This window comes from Pholis gunnellus (genome assembly GCF_910591455.1).
Source record: "Pholis gunnellus genome assembly, chromosome: 11".
NCBI lineage: Eukaryota > Metazoa > Chordata > Actinopteri > Perciformes > Pholidae > Pholis > Pholis gunnellus.
The window spans coordinates 14,759,682-14,773,406 of NC_136538.1; the positions used below are offsets into that span (position 1 = coordinate 14,759,682).

The following is a 13,725-nucleotide window of genomic DNA, read 5'->3' on the forward strand; positions in this document are numbered from 1 at the left end:
TGTGAGTGTGTGTGTGTGTGTGTGTGTGGGGGGTACTGCTCTCCTCCCTGTCAACCAGTTTCTGTCCCACTCCATAAACCACAGTGGACAGACAGGATGAATTAAGACCCTGACGTTCTCGTCACGACCGCCACTCTTAAATATCTCCCATGGGCCACCTGGCCTCACTTTCTCTCTCTCTCTCTCGGTGTCTGTCACCCAGTGACGCACACAGTCACTCACCTCATCACCCCTCTCTCTCTCTCCCTCTCTCTCTCTTTGTACATCTAGTCTGACTTTGGTCCCTTTTCTCGCCGCGTTCTTCTCGGTGCTTAGAGAGGAAGCCATTGATTTCATCCGCCGTCAAACTGATGCTTTCTGCTTAGGCGCTCTTGAGCAGATCACACATTCTTTATGAGTGTTGTCGGTGCGAGTTTAATTACGCCGCAGTGTCTCTGTGCAACCTGCAGCAATGCAGGCTTCAGTTGAAACGGGGCCCCTGGTTATCTTGTGATTTAAGCCAATAGTGCGCTGCTGAGGTAACGCTGCAACGATCGGTGGATTAAAACATCGATCAACAGTCAAATTAATTTAAGGTATTAGAAATGCAACATATTCATCTTTGATGTTGGTGTGAGTTGTCATTGTAAACTGAAGGTACTTGGGTAATAAGACATTTGAAACCATTGAAAAGAGAAGCTAGTCCATCAGTTATAATTAGCAGTTTTAATGGTTTAGGATTTCTTGTCAGAAATGTTGCTCAATAGATCCATCTAATCAAGCTCCCAGGTTGACCTCAGTGCATTGACTGTGACATTGGTGGTGTTGTCCTCTTCTGTTGTTCTCTAACACAGCATGCTTTTAGTGTAGAATATGTGTATTTTTACTTTAGCATTAATATCTGATGGCAGGTTTTGTCTCCACTCTGAATATGCGATGCGCAGCCAGGAGGCTGTGCTGTGGAACAGGACTCCATTACCATTTTACACATGTTCCTCTGCTTTCTAATTACCCCACAAGGTAGAGGAAATGCCAGCCTCTAAATGTTTACCAATGCTATGAAGTCATGGAAATAAACAGCTTTTTTCTTTTCCATGTCTTACACCCCCCCCCCCACACCTCTAGCAGGCCTTTTTTGTAGCTGTTTTGTGCTTTGTTCTGCGGTCTTCTCTGTATATCCCTCCTCTCCTCTCCTCCCGTTATGGTGCCCTAGCTTTCTCTACCACTTGTCTCTCCATCTGTTTAATTCTCCACCTCTTTATCTCTCCTCTCTGCACCTGCAGTCATTTGTCCTCCAAATCTCTGGCCAGGAGAGGCCACCTGATGCCTGCTCAAATTGAACCTTTAATCTCCAACAAATGACAATTGTTGCCTTTGGTACCTCCACGTTTTATTTATTCTGGATGAGTGCTTCCTGTCTGCTCGGTGGATTTGAAGCATCTGTGTGATTCACTTGTCAGAAATATGATGATGTCCATATTATTCCCTTCTCTTGGTGACCTTTTTAAAGAAAACATTAGAGTGCAGTTTAATCACTGAATTATCTCAACACACTCTGAAAATGCTGTCTGAAGCAAGATGGCCTCCTCTGTGATTAAACATGAAAGGAATGTCACAAAGATTGCCCAAATTCCAGCAGTGGGTTTATTCCACACAGACGGGCGTTTTGGCTCGTATTAGTACAGCTACAGTTGGTAGCGGAGCGTTTGGCGGACATGTTGCAGACATCTTTCACCTTTTTTATTTTGCTTTTGACCCAACCTGTGGCACAGGCCAGCTGTTCAAAACCAAATGATGTCTCGTTTCTGCTGAGGCAGGGCTCTTTGCAGAGAGAAAACCCATTATGGCGTGCTGATAATAGGCCGGGCTGGATTGCACTCGAGGGGCGCTTTGGTGCTGCTCAGCAGTTCTGACAGGTCTGCCGGGCTGAAGGCTACGGACCTTCTTCTACACATCTCTTTGTTTTCCATGCACCTCACGTCCCAGAGTGTTCACGCATCCCAAACGACTACAAGGCCGCGTCTGCATCTTGCATTTCAATCTACATTACAACAGATTTTATTTTGAGACGTGCCACGGGGCAGACTTGGACCTATGAGTAAAACACAAAAAGGTGGGTGGGTTTGACCAAAAGACACGGAGCTGTGAGTCAGGCGATGTGCGTGCGGCGGAGTAATCCTGCCTCATGGAGTCATCCTGTTGGATGTCCTCGTGTTTATGCGTAGTGTAGACTCCTTAAATCAGATGATGAATCCTTTACCCCTTCACTGGCGCATTGCCCGGAGTCTTGGCCCATGGTGTCATTGCCTGCCCCAGAAGAGACCCACTACATGGTTTACTGGACGTCCCAGATTATAGGGAGGGAATTTAAGTTGTGTTATTTCAAGATGCATTAAGTTTATTTCAGAGTTACTTTTCAGAAGATAATCTTACAACCAAAATATGAGTTTTACGCGTTGTTATATATTAAAGTACCTCACTGTATGTAAGGCAGATAAAGTCTAAAATATGCTTTAAGTACATTATGTTGCCAATACTTCTGTAATTTCATAATTTAAAGTAACATTTTGAGTGCATACATGCCTGCATGTCATATACGGCGCCCGCAACGTCCCTGGTTCTAATCCAGCTGTGGACCTTTTGTTGCATGAGATTCTATATCTCTCCCCAAATTCCAGATGCTTTCTGCCCTCTGGATTAATGCTGACACATCAGCATCACTTAAGCGCACTGCAAAAGGAGCGGGTGGTTTTCAACCATATCATTAGTGTTGCTGTTATTTGCGCTTCTGTAATTGAATGGCAGTGAAGCTGTGTGGACACAGAAGGAGAAAGACCACAAAGGCTATTTAGTCTCTGCTCGCCTCTTGTTTCCTTCTTTTTTTTTTTTAATCACTGCTTCTCACCGACAGAGAGAAGAGCCGAGAGTGACTAATAAAGAATAGCACACAATTGTAATTCTTGGAAAGCTAACGCTGTTCGTTTGGTGTCTTTAATGTTCTTTAGTGTTGAGGCTTGTCCACACGTTAACGATGAAGCGGCGGCGTAGTCCCATCGCAATGATAACGATACAAGTTTTATGTTTTTTTTTTCGGGAGACGGCTCTCATTGTCCGATAAGAGAATGTTCCGGAACTGATAAATATTTTCGTCTCAACCCGCCCAGACTCTGCATCTCTCTTTCTGATACGAATCTCCTCCTCCAACGGCCTTCCCAACTCTTCATTTCTTCTTTTCCGCCGCGCTGCAGAATTTACTATTCCTCCCATCCAGCTTCACCATGGCAACGTGTGTCATCCTGCTTTATGTGCTGGAGAACATAATCTGGTTGTCTGAAGCAACTGTTGGTTGCTGAGCACATCGCATGATGGGGGGACGTGGGGGAAGGGGGGGGGGGGGGGGGGCTGGAACCCCTTAGGTAGGGCGAGTACTCCCCTGACCTATTTAAATCTCAGCGACGGGCCTTTGTTACTGCTGCGGCCTCAGATCCTCCACTGGAATACGTTTCACTTTTTTTTTTTAAGAGTGCATCTACAGTCAGTATGCTCACTCCCCATTATTACATTCATGTCTAATTGTTCCTCATGTATCTGTTCAGACTTTCACGTGGGAGTTGGGTATGATTTCTCAGGAGTGATCTGTCCCGTCTGACTGCTTTTTGGCAGAGACCGGTGTAGATGATCAAATCCATGCTGCCCTAATGGATGCCTGCTTTATTGACGCCGGGAACTTGTTTACAAATGATCGGCCTCACCGATTGTGGCTGGTGCTAATTGCTATCGATGATTAAAAGCCTGTTGGAAAAAAGGCTAATACCGCTGACCCTTCGACCGCCAGATCGCTTGGCTTGTATCTTACATGCAAATCCATACTGCGTTTTTGTTAATCAAGCCCATGACACTGATCCAACTGTGGGAATTTTGGTGCACATAGTTAACCTCTCAGCCAAATCAGATGGTGAGCTAGCGAGGATTGTCCAACAATTGACCCCGTATATTGGGAGTTATCTCTCTCTCTTGATTGCCGTCTGTCCTCTGTGGTAGAGATTACTCCGATTTTAATTTATCTGAGTGTTTTGGTTTCCAAATCACAAAATACAGCATTCAAGAAACTACATTTTACAGCTTTTTCTGGCACAGGAGCTTTGCTGAAAAAAAAAAAAAAAGAAGGACTTAATCCTCCAGCTGAGATGGCATAATACCTCTCAGCGGCTCACTTCTTTAACTAAGAGACGTCGCCAGTCAGATACTGCGTTCAAAGAGTCAGCTGTTTGCTTTGCAACGCAGCCGTGGAAATGAGCGTGAACCTTAGCCGTGTTGATTGTAGAGGTCTAATGCCGTGCGTGGTTCCCATCACGTCTGCTGGAACAATATGAAATCAAAGCTCCGAGCCCTTCGCAGAGTAAAAGTGTTGAGCATCAGGGAATGTCAGAACAGATTAAAAAGCCTTTTTGCTGCTCTTTCTGTATCTCCCTCATTGTCCCTCAAACACCCTCCCTCCTTATCTCTTTTGCGACTTAGTTAGGCTATCTCCTTTCATCTGTCGTCCTCTGCTCCATGCCGTCCCCCTGGTTTCTCCTCTCAGCCCCCCCCCCCCGCCCCTCTCCTCTTCCTCTGTCTGCCGGGCCTAAGATGGAGTGGCTCGGTCGCACAGAGCTCATAGTTAATTAGGCTTGGCCTTGTCACACATTGAGGGGCTGGAGCCAGAGTTGTAGCTAAACCCAGTGGGGAGGCAAGGACAGCGATGGAGATCTGGAACAGTTGGCGTCAATCTATTGCCTGCTGCTGACAAAGCCGGCCTCCATTCCCCTGCTCTCTTAAACCCTGTACACAGCACGACTTTGTGCCTGTGTGTGGTGAGCACTTTATCACTTCAGATTAGCATTATCTGTGCCTCGCTGTGCTGTTTGTAGGCAAGTTCGATTGATCGATTAATCAGTGGCAGATAGAAAGAATAGAAAGAAAATGGATCAGTACCCATTTTGATAATTTTTTTTAATTTGAACTCAAAATGCAAAACATGTATCTGGTTCTAGCTTCTCCAATGTGAAGATTTGCTGTTTTATTTCTGTAAATTTAAATACTTTTTCTTTTTTTTTTTTTTAATACTTTTTTTTTAAACTGAAACTTAAACTTTCATCAAGAAATTAATCAGCAGAAGAATTGATGATGGAAACAATTATTAGTTACAGTCCTGAAAGTATGAATGTGTATTTTTTTTTTATATAAAAAGAAATTGGTGTGCACTACGTACTAAAACCAGTTATTCCCCATTTTTTTTCTTTTCAATTTCTACGACTGGGAAGTGTATTCTAAAGTGTTCTGGTTTCAAGAGGACCTCCTTCACTGAAGATTGTTGTGTTCAGTGTCTTATTTCAGCAGCCACAATAACGCACCAAATTTAGATGTGTGGGAGTATAAAACCCATTTACTCCTCTTGAAAAATACGGATAAAATCAGAGCTTTACAATAGATGATGCCTTTTGCAATAAGCACAAGTCAAATATGTGTCTTTAGAAAAAATTCTATCCGTGCTGTCAATGTTTATGTTACGCTTTTGGAGCAGGAACTCTGCAGTATAATGGGGATCTGCATAGCCTCTCCTATGGATTGTGGTAGCCCGTGTGAAATATCCCCCAGCTTAACAGTGTGTACAGCTATTCAGATAGAGAACCATTTTCTCTCTCCCCCCCCCTCTCTCTCTATGTGCTTGACATAAAAAGAGAAAATCCCATTTCAGCCGTGACATTCTGCCTGTGTTGCAGAAACATACAGGGACTATACATCAAAGCAAGGCAGAGTGCACAGTGAGGGAGAGGAGGTTTAATGACGACGGTGGTCTGGAGTGATAATATAGAGCCGCTAAGAAGGAGTGTTGGAAGTTATTAATCCAAGTAAAAACCCTGCACCAAATCTATCCCACAGCTGTGCAGAGAATATGAAGTTGACTGTGTAATATTCATCTCTTTCCACATTCACACAGGCAATCAATTCAGGCTGGCGTGTAATTGGTTAATCAATCTATCAGTGCTTTGGAGTTTAATGTATCTCTTGGCCTTTTGTCTCTTGGCAGGTTCCACATACAGTGTTCTCTCCACTATGCCCTCTGACTCAGAAAGCAGCAGCTCCCTCAGTAGTGTTGGTATGTATAACGACCTAAGGTGCCTCATATACTGTGTGTGTGTGTGTGTGTGTCGTGCCAGGCCGGACAGGCTCTATACTATCTCCAAACACTCCATTACAAAAAGTCCGCATGGCAGCATTTTGTGAAATGCTGTTCACGCCAATGATTAGATTAGGACGTATATTTTTCCTCTAAATCCCACATTGGGCCAAAACACTCTCCCAATGTTTTCATCTTCCCTTAAGGAAACCATGCTTTCCTTTCTCTAGCTTTGACAAAGGTCCAAATGACTCAGCTGTGTTACATAAACCTCCAAAAGGGCCAAATGTTGAGCCAAAGATTGACATAATCCTCAGATTTCCTGCCGTGGGTGTTCTTTTCAATGAAGAAAACAACCCTGAAAACGATTCTTTAAGGAGGTATAATGTTTTGTCAGAGTCTGTCTATTTGACAAAGTGTCAAGGACCCACAGTGAAAGACAGAGTCCTTATAATAATGCTATGCTGTTAAAATCATAGTAGAATTGAACAGCTTGTTATAGATACACCAGGGTAAAGAGAAGTAAGTCTCTTTCAAAACAGCTGCTTTAAATGGAGTTATTATTCCTCTACAAAGACTTGGATGCCTCGGCAGTCCAAACACGAGTGCTGAAATTGAATCAAATAATTCACGGATACCTTTTGTTTAAACCACACAGTAAGTACCAGAGATACAGTACATCACCAAATCCCATCTTTCTGCCTTTCATTTTCATGTCAGAGATTACAGGTGGTGTAGCCTTGTGAATCCAAGATCATTTTCAGCAAATTTACAACAAATTGTCACAGAAAACCCTGAACAGATTATATAACAGGCAGTTGCTGCCCTGAGCGTTGCGCAAAACCAAACACTTTTTGTTACTAATGCAGCAGTTTGTTGCAAGGGGCACTCTTCAATAAGTTATCTGTGTCTCTAATAGCATCTGAGCTAATGTACATTATGCCCCTTATCGATGATGACATGTATTGCCAGGGAAGCGTTTCCAGTGTGTTCTAGCCTCTGATAGTGTGCTCGCTGTCGCAGGTTCGCCCGTTAACGGTGAAGCGTCCTCCCCACCGCCAGCCATCAACGACAACCGGCCGTCCGGTGACAACCTGGACACCATCTTGTTCCAGCTCCGCCAGGTGACCAGGGAGAGGGATGAGCTCCGGAAGCGTCTCGCGTTGGCATCGCCCGGGACCACCTTCGACGACTGCAGGTGCAAATCCTGGCCTGCCTGCCAAGTTGTTATTACTGGGTTTAATCCTTCTGGTAACACTTTTATTTGGCTGTCTATGAATCCGTCTACTGTGATCATAGATGCTTTTTTGCCTAAATTAATTAAATACATAAGATCCAACTATTGACTCTTACCTTGGATTCATTGCTGTCAGAGGATAGAGGGGTAATCAGTTGTCTCTGCTAGATGCCAATGAAGCCTACATCTACTAATCCTCTGCTGTCTGGAGTAATGTTGACTCTAAATTGCAGTGAGATGACACTGGCACTGGCTGCTTTGCTTAAATCAGTGCATACTTTTTAAAATCAGTGCATACTTTTAAAACAATGTTGTTTACAGTTAGTCAGAAATTTCATTCCTCTCTTCTTCTCATACGAGTGGAAGGTCAACGCTGTCTTTTCAATACTCCTATCTGAGCTGTGTTCAGCCACATTACAGCACACGGCTGCTGGGTAGAGTGCTGACTTCTTGCTGCTTTTCTCCCTAAGGCCAAATTCCAAAGCCAGTCATGACTATGAGCGTCTGAAAAGTCAGTGCATGAGGGCCATGGCAGATCTGCAGTCTCTCCAGAACCAGCACACCAAAACACTGAAGAGGTGCGAGGAGGCTGTGAAAGAGGCTGACTTCTACCAGTAAGTGTTTCTCACGACACCTATTTTCCCTTTCCCGTTGCTGACAAAGGACTCTTAAAGTCCTTCTGTTTTAGCTATTTACCTCCATTATGTAGTCTACATGCAATATGCAGTGGTGAATGTGCGTCGGGACTCATTATTGTAGTGCAAATCTTGTCAGCGTAGGATGAACATTCTGTCACCTGCTGCTTTTCAGCATAGAAATAATTACATTTTATTGCATTGTTCTACTGGAAACACTGGCACCGTGTTCCAATTAACCTAATTGAAAGAGCATCCCTTGGAGCTACAGCTGGCTTTCGCATTGGCTCTCCAAAAAAAAAAAAAATACATGCATACTTTTAAAAGCTTGAAAATTGAGGCTTTTATGTGATTGAATTATTCAGCCGAACGGCTCATAAGCCGAGGCAACATTTCTCTGGAGCATAGAGACTGATCATACGGCGTATTAGCTGTTAGAGTGTTTAGCTAATTAGAATATTTTCTAATACGATAGAAGCAAAAGATAAGTTGTCAAATTAAGTTGATGTTAATTGCTAATCAGGGAGACATTTTATAAATTATATAGGTAACATTGATGCTTCATACACTCGTGCGTATCTCTGTGTGTGTGTGTCCCCGCCCCAGCATGCTGCACAGCCGCGTCCTGGGCGAACAGACACAGCTGAAGGAGGAGATGGAGACACTCCGGAGGGACAACGGACAACTTGTCCGAGAGCACAACCACCTAAAACAGAACTGCGAGGAACTCAATCGACTGCACGGTCAAGACCAGAAAGAGTTAGCAGACCTCCGGCTGCAGCAACAGCAGGTACAATCAGCTCACACACACACACACACACCCACACACACACACGCACACGCACACGTGTGTGCTGCAGCTGCCCAGATGTTATGAGGGCAGGGATTGCCTTTTGGAGATTTACTGATACGGCACAGATGCTCGAGCCAATATACACAATTGACTGCTTTTTCACCAAAAAAAAAGTTTCTTCTTTTGCTCCAGCATCACATATTTGTAAAATAGTGCGGAGGGTTTTCGCCTCTTTTATATTTAGAGGTCATACATTCTGGAGCATCAACCAATATTTTCGTACTTTGTTCTAAACGGCACAAGGATGCTGTGACCCGTATTGGACTGCTATGCGGTGCTGTCTCACACAGCACCCATGGGAGCACTGCAGTGGTTAAGAGCACAGGGCAGCCAAGCAGAGGGAAATGCATACGGAGCACTTTGAAAAGGGCAAGCGCAGAAGAAAAGGGCTCTGGCTTGGGCAAAGGGCACGCCGACCCGAACCACGTAGCCACAAGATCAGTGTATATGCAGTGTGTGCTGTGTGGACGAGGTCAACACAGCCCTCGGGTCACAGCAGCTTTGTCAGGAATCAGGAGGGCTATATCAGCAAGACCTGCAGGAATGACACATACAGCCTCAGGGAGAGAGTGAATAATGCATTCTGAAGGACACACTACACATAAAACAGTTAATTTTGAAGGCCAGCCATTTGGTTTATAGTATGTGTATGAATACAGTTCTTGAAATGTATTCACAATAAATAAAAGCAATTGTTGTGGCAGGATTTGCTTGAATGGGAAAAATAGAATCCTGCCTACACATTGATGCCATCTGCTGCTAAGGTGTGGCACAGCAAATGCAGGCTTGGTTAGATTTCACCTGATGGCTCAACATTTTGGACACTTAAGTAGCTTTATAATGACTTATCGTGTGGCTTTTGTTGTCCTCGCCAGGTAATGAGAGAGAAGGGCTCATCAGAGGTGTTGAACAAACTGTACGACACAGCCGTGGACAAGCTGGAGGGCGTAAAGAAGGAGTACGATGCCCTGAGCAAGCGCTACAGCGAGAAGGTGGCTAACCACAACACAGACCTGAGCCGCCTGGAGCAGGCCGAGGAGGAGAACCGACGGCTGCAGAAACAGTTGGACGCGTTGCTCAAACAGCGAGACTCGGCCATGCACTACCAGCAACAGTACTCCACCTCAATAAGGAGGTGAAAGCATTCGTCACCTGCACACATACAGAGAACAGAACACATGGGATGAAATGAACCGGTTCTACTTCAGGGAAAATATGTTGATGTAAAAAATAAGGTGGTGGAGGTGATGACCCAGCACCTGTACACACACATAGAACCAGCGCTGATCTGAGCTACACTCAAGCTGCAGCCAGCACATAATTCCATATGAACATCTCATAAAATTGTTCACTGAAACGCTCACCGTCTCCCTTATCCCCCTCCCAGGTTTGATTCAGTGCAGCAGGAGCTGAACAAGTCCTCCGCTCAGAACAAGGAGCTGCAGAGGGAGATGGAGCGCCTGCAGTCGGAGGTGACGCGCTACAAGAACTTGCAGCTGAAGGCGGCCAAGGACTGCGAGAAGTTCAAGGAGGAGAGGGACTCCGTGTTCAACGAGTACCGTCTCATCATGAGTGAGCGGGACCAGGTGATCAAGGAGCTGGACAAGTTGCAGACGGAGCTGGAGGCAGCCGAGGCCCGACTGAAGAACACCTCCTCGGAGAGAGTGGTGGCCAGTGAAGAGTTGGAGGCACTCAGACAGGTATCAGGTTCCACAATGTACCGAATACACACAACTTTACTTTATAAATCAGGCCAGCATGGAGGCTGAGCATGAGAAAATAATCTTCATGTATCATCAAATATTTAGAACAAAGGGATCAAACAGAAATTCATGAATGACATGATTACTAAAATGTTGACATGTTGAATGAAAGACTTGGACGTTCGTTTTCTTGCCACGAGTTAAATGAGAGGATCGATACCACTGTCATATCTCTACAGTAAATATGTTGCTGGAGACAGCAGCCAATTAGCTTAGCTTAGCTTAGCATAAAGACTGGAAACAAGGAGGATTTATTTTCAGAAATTGCATATACCAATCAATCACAGCTTCCCTAAGAGACCTACTGGCTTGCTGACTGTTACTGGGTGAAATATTTCCTCTGTGAGAATTTAATATCAAGCTGTCGGGTTTTTAGTGCACCTGTTAGTGACTGAGAACAGGCATCTACTTTTCAGTGACACGGCACAAAAATAGTTCAGCTCCACCGCCTGCTGTTTGAAGAATATTTCTTCAAAAGAGATGTGTGTTGGATCACTCTGCAACAGTGTTGAGATGCCTTCATTCCATTTTGTCCCCCCCTTTGTTCCCCCACAGGAGTTGAACTCGTCACTGGTGGACCGCGACAGGGCCATCTGCGAGAGGAACGAGCTGCTGGAGAAGTACTGCCACGAGGTAAAGGACAAGGCCGAGGCTCAGAAAGAGCTTAGCCAGGCCTGCAAGGACATCGAGATGGTCCGGGAGGAGAGGGACGTGGCCCGCAAAGAGAGGACGGAGGCCATCGTTCAAAGGGATCAGCTGCTCCGAGAGTACTATCAGGCCAGACAGGTAACAAACTGCACCTTAGAAGTGACAGGAGAAAGTCAAAGGTCAGACACATGATGAAGAGCCTAGTGCATCCAGGGAGCTGTCAGTTGGTAGATTACAGTATGTCAGTGGAGTGACCCGTCGGTGGATTTATGTCACACCTTTGTGTGCCCACTAGATGGCCCTCTTAACTGTCCGTCTGCATGTACTTAAACCTGTAAGATGAGCTGTGGTTTGTTTGAAAGTCACACTCACAAAGTTCACACCAGACACTGCTAATTCTAAGATGCTGCAACTTTAGAAATAATTGTATTCCTGTGCACTCGTGTTCTTAGAAACAAGACTCTGCCACCCTGGACATGGAACGAACCAATAAGGAGATCGAGATGCTGAGGAAACAGTATGAGGCCATGTCCCAGGAACTGAAGGAGGCCACACAGGAGGCCGAGGTGGCCAAATGTCGACGGGACTGGGCCTTTCAGGAGAGGGACAAAATAGTGGCGGAGAGGGAGAGCATAAGGTCAGTCTGCGTATGGGTTTGTTAAAGACTCGTATATAATGTCGTAGAGAATCACTGGCTAACTCCTGCTCCTGCCAATACACGGTGACCTTTTATTCTCACATGGCTTTCCTCTCCTTCCCCAGGACTCTGTGCGATAACCTACGGCGGGAGAGGGACCGGGCAGTCAGCGATCTGGCTGATGCCCTGCGTAATCTGGATGACATGAGGAAACAGAAGAACGATGCGTTGCGAGAGCTCAAAGAACTCAAGTGAGTCTTTCAAAATGGTTCTGAAAGCCTCAGTTTTGGTGGTAATTAAAGGGAAGACTCGTACAAGCAATCCGAGGAAAATCCTCCTGCATTTGAGGGACCACGGAACAACAATGTCTCTCCTCGGCCAACTTGTGTGTGTCAAAGTGTCTTTGTCCCTGTAAGCTGTTGTACTCAGTGTGAGGCAGGGAGTAAACTGTGATATTCTGCCTTTGGAGGCGCCATGGAGCTCAGTTGTTTGTCTGGCAGTGTTTCTACATGCCCAGATTAAAAGTGTAATCCCGGCAAGCTCGCACACATTTGGATCCTCACTGGCCCTATCACCCTGCATATGAGTGTGTTTATATTGCATCTAAAAGCTCCCTCTGCTGGCTAGACTCAATATGACAGCCATTTTTGAGTCATATGCAGTGTGCTGTGACTTTGAGAGTTTCTTTCTCTATCTTTGGTAAAGAGCAATGTACGGTTGGGGTTTTAATGTCACAGCTACCCTCCAGGCATGCCTCAGTAGGACACCATATATCTTACTGACAGCTGGCCATTGTGTGCATTCTATTTTTTGTTTTCTTATGAGTAAATATACATTTGATTCCCTAAACCAGAAAAGAAGTTTCAGGCCAACTCCACATAAAAAGAAGGTCAAAACATGTATACTTTCTAAATTTCTGTGTTGTGTTATTTCCTCCCTGTGCATGAAACCCCTCTTCTCTGGATTCTACACCCAGAAACATGCACACTGTGCTTTTGGTTAGGAAAATATTTGACAGTATACAGACCGGTTGTGTGTGACTCTTTCTTTGTGTTGTCTCTGCCCATCCATCCTCAAGTGACTGACCTTTGTGTGTGTGTGTGTGTGATGTCGTCCTCTGTAAAGGGAGAAGATGGAGAGCCAGCTGGAGAAGGAGGCCCGGTTCTGTCAGCTAATGGCCCACAGTTCTCACGACTCGGCCATCGACACAGACTCCCTGGAGTGGGAGACGGAGGTGGTGGAGTTTGAGAAAGACAGGGTAGGAGCAGCGCTCGGCTCTTATTACGGCGTGAGGGATTTGGTGACACGCCAGTCTCACGACAATGGAGCTTCAAAGACCGCCAAAACTTGATGAAATTGAAATAAGTTTACTGACATTTTATATTATTGCCTTTACAGGACGACATGGATTTGAAGGCACTTGGGTTTGATATCGCTGAGGGGGTAAATGATCCGTATTTACCAGGAGATTGTGGAATATTTGTTACAAGGGTGGACAAAGGAAGTATCGCAGATGGAAGGTTAAGGTATGAGCCACCTCGTGAAGCTATCCTGTGTCCCTTTCTGAACTAGCCGTTTATTAAATGCCTCACAGTCCCTCCTCTTGTTTCCAGAGTGAATGATTGGTTGTTGAAGATTAATGACATGGACCTGACCAATAAGGACAGGAAGCAGGTGGTGAAGGCTGTCCTTAATGGTGGCGGGTTGATCAACATGGTGGTACGAAGAAGGAAGTCCCTGGGAGGAAGGCTCGTCACTCCTATCCACATCAACCTCGTGGGACACAAAGGTATATTAGAGCGCTAAATTATTC

The 13,725-nt window shown here is 45.2% G+C and overlaps 1 protein-coding gene across 2 annotated transcripts in view; it reads left to right on the forward strand.

Annotated features, from left to right (window-relative positions):
• The window catches only part of dlg5a (discs, large homolog 5a), a 32,665-nt gene that overhangs the window by 3,551 nt on the left and 15,389 nt on the right, over positions 1-13,725 (forward strand). For both annotated transcript variants that reach the window (XM_079168914.1, XM_079168915.1), the window contains exons 2-13: positions 6,050-6,118; positions 7,163-7,337; positions 7,847-7,990; positions 8,618-8,801; positions 9,740-9,999; positions 10,252-10,564; positions 11,183-11,413; positions 11,728-11,912; positions 12,038-12,163; positions 13,038-13,170; positions 13,311-13,438; positions 13,526-13,701. In XM_079168914.1, coding sequence (XP_079025040.1) covers positions 6,050-6,118; positions 7,163-7,337; positions 7,847-7,990; positions 8,618-8,801; positions 9,740-9,999; positions 10,252-10,564; positions 11,183-11,413; positions 11,728-11,912; positions 12,038-12,163; positions 13,038-13,170; positions 13,311-13,438; positions 13,526-13,701 — 2,124 coding nt within the window. The remainder of the gene's footprint in view (positions 1-6,049; positions 6,119-7,162; positions 7,338-7,846; positions 7,991-8,617; positions 8,802-9,739; positions 10,000-10,251; positions 10,565-11,182; positions 11,414-11,727; positions 11,913-12,037; positions 12,164-13,037; positions 13,171-13,310; positions 13,439-13,525; positions 13,702-13,725) is intronic.